Raw genomic sequence first — 7,671 nt, 5'->3', positions numbered from 1 at the left:
ATTTTACTTGTTGTTTCAAGACTTTTTTAAAAAATAAAATTTTTCTTTATATTATATTTGATACATTAAAAGAATTCTAAAAAATGTGTACAAAATAAAATAATATCAATTTTTGGAATAACGAGTGGTTGAAGTATGAATTTTTAAAAATATATTATAAAAGAAACTTTTAAAAAAATAAAAAGAGGAGCATTGTTCGGGTGAGGAGGTATATAAAGAGGAGGTTGTGGAGCGTGATAGAAAAAAATAATCTTTTTGGGTAAATTGGTGGTGCGACTAGCTGGAGCCCGGAAGTAGTGGATAAGAGGTTTGATGAAGAAAAAAAAAAGGTGGTAAAATAGTAGAATAAATCGGTACGTCGAAGGCCCGGCAATTCACCCTACTTTCCGCTTTTCCCGGCTACAGCCCCTAACTACTACCCCACCATTTCTTCTTCCATTTTTTTAAATATACAAACAAATAAACATCAAAACCAACTATCTTTTTTCTCTCTCTCCAGTCTCCACCTATATAACTTCCTCTCTCTCTATTTATTTCACTTCCCTCTCCCTAATTTTTTCTTCTTAATATTTTTAAACTTCAATTTAATCATTCATTTTCCATGGAAAAAGACTACTTCATCAATGGAGGAATCCCTAATCCAGCCCTTCAGTTTGAACCTACTATGTCATTCCCTTCTTGGAATCCCTTACATTCAGGGCAATCTTTGTTTAACCCCAACTGGGATCATTCAACACCTCAATTTGACTCAACTTTGAACTCGATTGTATCTTCTTCTCCTGCTGAGTTGATTGGAAAACTGGGTACTGTTTGCAGCTCCCCTCAACCGATTTTGCACAATAACAGTTATAGTAGACCCATGATGGGAAAAGATAATATACCCAATTTGGGAAGTTCACTTCCTCCTCCATTACCTGCTGATCCAGGTTTTGCTCAAAGAGCTGCTAAATTTTCCTGTTTTGGGAGTCGTAGTTTCAACGGCAGAACGAGTCCGTTGGGGTTGAACTATACGGAATTATCACATAGATCTGCTCAAACATTGGGGAACGGAAAGTTGCCTAGAGTTTCGAGTAGCCCTTCTCTCAAGCAAGGTGGATCCCCTTTGCAACTCAAGAATTCGGGTCAAACCCGGATGGAAATGATGTCCAATAACTCTAACGAGTCTGTTTCAGAGCCAAGTGGGGAAACAGCATCGAAACTTCCAACTGAATTGAATTCTAGTTCTAGAAAAAGAAAAACAGTTTCAAGAGGGAAAACAAAGGAAGATTCCCCAACTGAAGGAGTTAATGGAAACAGGGTAAGGATTATTATCTCAGTCAAAAAGAGATTTAAGTAAATGCAATAATCAAAATTTCATTTCAGGGAAGTGAAGCTGATGATAATGCAAGAGCAAAGCGATGTAAGCAAGTAGAAAGTAATGGGATAGAAAATGGAAGAGTACACATGGAAGAATCAAAGGATGATGAAACCCAAAAACAAGTTATGGAATATCAAAAGCCTACTGAACCACCAAAGGACTATATTCATGTTAGAGCAAGGAGAGGACAAGCTACTGATAGCCATAGTTTAGCAGAAAGAGTAAGCATTAACAATCACTTTGCTGTTTCAAAGACCATATTTCTCGTGTTAACAATCTCCTTTTTCCATAGGTGCGACGGGAGAAGATTAGTGAAAGAATGAAGCTTTTACAAGATCTTGTACCTGGCTGTAACAAGGTTAGCTGAAATGCATCAATAATTTATCCCTTTCTGGTAATACCAGTCCTGTTTCTAACCCGGCTTCATTAATTTGTGTACCAGGTGACAGGAAAAGCACTAATGCTTGATGAAATTATAAACTATGTACAGTCACTCCAACGACAAGTCGAGGTAATTCACAGTTTCCCTAATCGCGAATTCTATGAAATGTATTGTGATTCATCAGCTAACTCTTCTGTTTTATAGTTCCTATCCATGAAGTTGGCAACAGTGAACCCAAATTTGGATTTCCCCCTCTCCAAGGATGTAAGTATATCATGATTTATCATTCGTTCTTTTACATGACATTCTAAAACAATATCTTGTGTTCTTTCAGATATGTCAACCAAATGGCTCTGTGGCCCATCCTGTTTTCCCAATAGATAAAACATCATCTTCTTACCAACAAGGCCGGAGCGATATTCCTAATGGAGCACTAAGTCAATGCTCAGTGGACACATCAGATAACTCACTATGCCGTAGCCTGGGAATGCAATTGCCTCCCCTTGATGGATTTGCTGAATATCTTAATCAGGTAATAATAATAATTCAAGATTTAACTGATTTACAAAGACGCAAGATTTTACATTATCAGTGTATAAACCAAACATTTCTCATCATGTTATTTGATTTTAACAACTTCATTTCACCAGTTCCCTGAGGATGACCTGCAAAGCTTTGTGCAGATGGGATTTACCCAAAACCCCAACAAGGATATGACACTGCAATCACAAGGTAAGAAGAGGGATCGCGTCGAGTTTATTAAAATGCTCAATTATATAAATTGATAATGAATTGATGAGTGTTTTTATTAAAATCTTTTGATGCAGGGCCTCATCAAACGTCTCACATGAAAATTGAGATGTAGTCACCATTCATTTGTCTAGGAAGAAAGAGACTTCTGTGTATAGGAAGAGATTTTTTAGTTTTATCTTTCTTCAGAAATTGTTATTACTACTAATTGACAATATTACCTAAAATTTAATTGTACGAATTTTTTGTTTTGCTAAGTGATGAGTATTTATTGTGTAATAACATTATTAAGATCCAAGAGTCATTTGGGTGCGAACAGCACATGTAATTTTCTTTTTCTTTGTAAATAAATGAGATATTAAGATGTTATTATCATCAGCTTTCATTTTCATTCACATTGTCCATTAGTGTTCACTGAGTAATCTCATACTCAAATCTTCTAAAAGATTCCTTCACGGTTGATGTGAAATTATAGAGCAATTAAAACTGCTACTTATGATTATTCAGGTATGTTGTAACCAGCTGTAACCCCTTTCTAAATTCTTTTATGAATCATTAGTTAGAGTTCCTTATTAAATTTTACTCGTAATTTTTTATCGAAAAGATTTCTTAGCCCTAGCCAAGCAAGAGCAGATACAATGATTAACATATAACTTAGTAATTTCGGTTCGAACTCAACTCAATAAGTTATAAGTTGTGATACAATCCGGAAAACACAAATACGTATTGATATTGCCTCGGTGTTAGTGCGCAGAAATTAAACTACTTTCTGCTGATTATCAACCTGAAACAGAAGCTTCCGTCAGTGTATTTTGACAGAGTGGTAATTGATAAAACAGAAAGTAAACTTAATTGATTACTATAAAAATAAAATGATTAAAATAAGGGGGACATCAAAAGAATCCCAGGTTGGCTTTAATAGGTGAGATTCTGACTAGACTCAATGAATGATAGGACTTTAATTTGCTTCTTATTCTAAAAAAATATGAATAAACAGGAAAAAGTTAAATGGAGTAGTGGAGTTCTGGTATGGAAAGATACCCTTAAGAAATAGATTAATCATTTGATGGAAAGAGATTAACAAAAAAATAAAGTTTATGGGGTTAAACAAAACATTTCTGCTTTGCAGCCTTATCTTATTTTAATAATAAGGAGAGTTACTTCCATTATTGGTCTCACAAGCATGTTATAAATTATCACAAGGATTCTTTTAATTTGGTCTCTCTTGCATGAAAAAAATTAGGACTATAGTACTAATTATTATATCTTAAAATATTAAAGCCAACAATTTTTTAAGAAATAAGATGATCAATCATGTAACAAATAAATTATTTCTTTCACTAAAAAATTATTTGACAAAACAATATTTTTGATTGATAAACTTTGAACAAAATTAATCAATCAAAATAATTTGAACTCTACAATAATATGCTGTCTGAATGAGATTAAAGTACAACAACGAAGTTTGATCATTTGGACTTTGGACTAACATTAGTTAATAATTCATTTCCATTTCAATTTATAGAATATTGAGACTAGCTTCATTTTCTTTAGGTGTAAGACAACTAATCTTTGGTGTTACATAGATCATTACCTAATTAATCACATATTAATTAGGTTATATTATTGAAAGAAATCATGCCTGCTTTAAAGAAAATTTATTTTAAATTATATACCGTGTAACCAAAAATTGATACAAAGATCCAGAACATTTCTTAATAAATATAATTATTCGGTAACTAATCATTCTACTATAAAGTTCTGCAGCATATAATAATTTATTAATTTAGTCTGTCAGCAAAGCCAAAGAAACCCTACAAAGTTCCTTCCATTTACTAATAATAAGGAGATTTACAGGGAGATTTGCAGGCAGGACTTGAATGTCTCTTCTTAAAATTGATTTTAACTTTTCTGGTCAGAATATGCCAAATCAAATATAAAATATTGCTGTGATTTACCCTTTAATTTTGAATTTTGAATTTCTTTTTCCAACCCATTATTTGAGGACACTCCAAATTCATACCCACAGCAGTGATATACTGGTACATATTCATTGAAATTCTGAAAATGAGATTCGAAGAAAGTAGAAATCCACGAATCTTATCACTACCTTATGAAGGTAAAGATATTATTTTCAAAAGATCATCAGTTCAAGCGCAACAAATTCAGATAGACAACGAAGAGAATGTAGCAAACAAACAATGTAAAGTTTACTTGAAAGAAATTGAAAATAATAATAAAATAATGTGATAATCAAATGCAATAAACAACATATATTAGGATAGATCATTGCAAATAATTATAAACAACGATTAAAAAAACTATAATAATACAACTAGTACCATGGAAAATACCAGTCATCCTAAGCAAAGACAACACTACACTACCTACTAACATTCTACCCTAATGCATGTCCGCATCACCATCCTATCTAAGGTTGCGTATGTCCTCGTTAATTTGAAGTTGCGTCATGTCATGGTTTATCACCTCTCCCCAATACTTCTTTTGTCTACCTCTACCTCTTCTCGTACCCTCTATAACCAACCCTTCACACATCTTCACCGGTGCATTGTTGCATCTCTTCTCCAAATGTCTAAACCATCTTAGTCTCACTTCCCCCATCTTGTCCACTATAGAGTCACTCCCACATTATGTTTCAGATATCCTCATTTATAATATCATTGATCCCAATATGGGCACATATCCATCTTAGCATTCTCATCTCTAAAACATGTATTTTCTAGACATGGATGTTTTTACTAGACAATGGTCTAACCATCACTCTGTAAAACTTACCTTTGAGTTTCAGATGTACTTTTTATAACACAAGACTCCGAAGGCAAGCTTCATTTTATCTGATTCATGCCACATCAATAGGATGCATGATATCCCTATAAATGATAAATGGATTACTTTATGAATGTGATTGCATGATGAGAATTATGGTAGTATTACTTTGTATATTAATGATGACTTATATGATGTCTTGGATGCTCGATTCATGAAGGTTTTCCAAAATAGCATGAATGTATGTTTTAATTAAAACGTCATTTGAAAGCATGTTTTTGCATAATGCCATACTTAGTACAATGTTTGTACTAAATCCATATTCTTCTATATTTCCAAAGTATAGATGGAAGGAAGTGAAGATTTCTAGAAGTTGAAGCTTAGAAAATAGAGTTCTCTCAAGTCTCGTGGTACATCCTCATATGTTCGGGGACGAAGATATTATGTTTAGTTTTCTTTCTATTAAAGACTTGTATTAGACTATGAGTTTCTTTTCAATGTAAAGGGACGTGACCCTATAATATTAAGACGTGTCTAAGTTGGCTCGTGATGATGAAACTTGTTCCTTAGTTTTAATAAAAGAGTTTCTTATTAGTTATGTTGTGAAAATTTTTAATTCTGCACTACTTTTCATACCTATGTAATGAATGAAAGTTAAGAGGCTTGTACAAGACCTCCGAGAGGTCGAGTACGCCGTGTGACTTCTAGAGGGTGCTCCCCAGTCGTTACCAATAAGATCAAGACAGGGTATGTGGAGTATAAATTCAATGATGGGGTGTGTGAGGTAGACATGGAAGTGAGTTTTCACACACAAGTCCCTAAAGAGACAGTTATTTCAAGTATCTTAGGTATATAGTATAGGAAAGTGGAGAAATTTTTATCCAAAGTTATCCTAAGACTCACCTAGGTAAGACATGAAGAGACCACTCATACAACCTCTTCAATACACGCCTAGTGATCCTTAAGACTATCAAATATAAGCATACTTCCTTTTAACTCAACAAGTCAACATTCATTACTTAAAAGAAACATTCATGCATTTAAAATTCACATAAGGACCATCCTCTACCACAACCCCCAAGTTACACTATTGCAATGTGAAAGTAGCATCCCATACTTGTCACGTACGGGAATAGCCCCCAGACGTAATCGGCGTCGTCGTCATCTTTGAGGACTTAGGCTAGCATCTTAGCTTACATCATTACATTCATAGGTCAAATTTAGCAGAAAATTTAAAAATTTTCATTTCTTCTACTTGGAGGTTTATATAGACCTCTACATACACATAGTATATATATTGAGTATACATATGCCCTTCGTATAGGAAGATTACTTAGTCTTGTACTTTTATTGCACGTAGATATGTAGAAAATGTAACATAGTCATAATAATCATCTCATCTAATAAGAGTATATCAAATTGGGCCTAGCCCATACATCAATGAAACAAGACAACATGTAGGTCATACAATTGTTAGTACTCAATATGAAAGGAAAAAAATATAAGAGTCTAAAATTCGTAACCACTCCATTAGCTAGATAGTGTCATCGCCCTCGAAAAGTAAGAACCTACCCTACTTGGATGATCAAGACATCCAAGTCTTCTTCAAGTCGTATCAAAAGCACTTCAACAATCAAAACCTAAAATGTTTGGGAAAAGGAAGAAATGGGGTTAGTACGAGTAGCGTACTAAGTATCAGACCATATGCACACATATTATCAAATCATGCTAAAAAGGGACCTTTCTTGAAAACATGCTATTTTACCCGTTTGAAAACCTTATGCATCAAGAAGACCATACCAAATCAATAAGACATAGTTATTAAGTCATAAGCATGTATTTCACAAGACCAACAACATCCAAACTAGTCAAGTCAACATGAAATACTATAATTGAACACACAGTCAAGTAACTCCATCATCAAATCATAATAGCAACATTCATGAATAAGAGTACATTTCAACATGGCTAAAGTAAGACAATTACCCACAACCCTTATCAAGTCAACAAGTGCAATGATAAAAAAAATCCCCATAACCTTACTCAATCAAGTAACCTAACAAGAATCATGACTAACCTACCACTTCACATATCATAAATTTAAGAGTACATAGCATCATACTTTAACAATATAGACCAACACATATTCATAAGCGGCACAAATCAACATATAGTATCAATAATGTGCAAGTTCATCATATACATGTCATATAGCATTATAAGCATATTCATACATAAGAACATCATCCTTATACTCCCCTCAAGGCTAACTAGTGCAATGTTTAGGTAGAGTTCCATACCTCTACCTAGACTAAGATAAACCCCGTAAGTCATCTTAGTTAGAGTTCAATCCTTTAGTTCATTTTGCCTTTTGCGAACATCTTTCTCTAACCGA

General features: G+C 33.7%; 1 protein-coding gene across 2 annotated transcripts; it reads left to right on the top strand.

Annotated features, from left to right (window-relative positions):
* The first annotated feature begins 242 nt into the window (after nt 1-242).
* Nucleotides 243-2,880, top strand: LOC101265273 (transcription factor bHLH62-like). 2 transcript variants are annotated; one of them, XM_004246999.5, is made up of 8 exons: nt 243-1,297; nt 1,363-1,578; nt 1,650-1,715; nt 1,800-1,868; nt 1,944-2,003; nt 2,074-2,271; nt 2,390-2,471; nt 2,567-2,880. In XM_004246999.5, exons 1-8 carry the CDS (start codon nt 602-604, stop codon nt 2,602-2,604), a joined length of 1,425 nt encoding a protein of 474 aa, XP_004247047.1. In that variant the 5' UTR covers nt 243-601; the 3' UTR covers nt 2,605-2,880. The 2 variants fall into 2 exon arrangements, with proteins under 2 accessions (XP_004247047.1, XP_010326270.1); XM_010327968.4 differs by having other exon boundaries at nt 479-1,297; nt 2,423-2,471.
* The last annotated feature ends 4,791 nt before the right edge of the window (nt 2,881-7,671 follow it).

Source organism: Solanum lycopersicum, chromosome 9 (genome assembly GCF_036512215.1).
Source record: "Solanum lycopersicum chromosome 9, SLM_r2.1".
NCBI classification, from domain to species: domain Eukaryota; kingdom Viridiplantae; phylum Streptophyta; class Magnoliopsida; order Solanales; family Solanaceae; genus Solanum; species Solanum lycopersicum.
The sequence above is the reverse complement of the archived record's forward strand: the minus strand, read 5'-3'. Positions and strand labels throughout refer to the sequence as shown.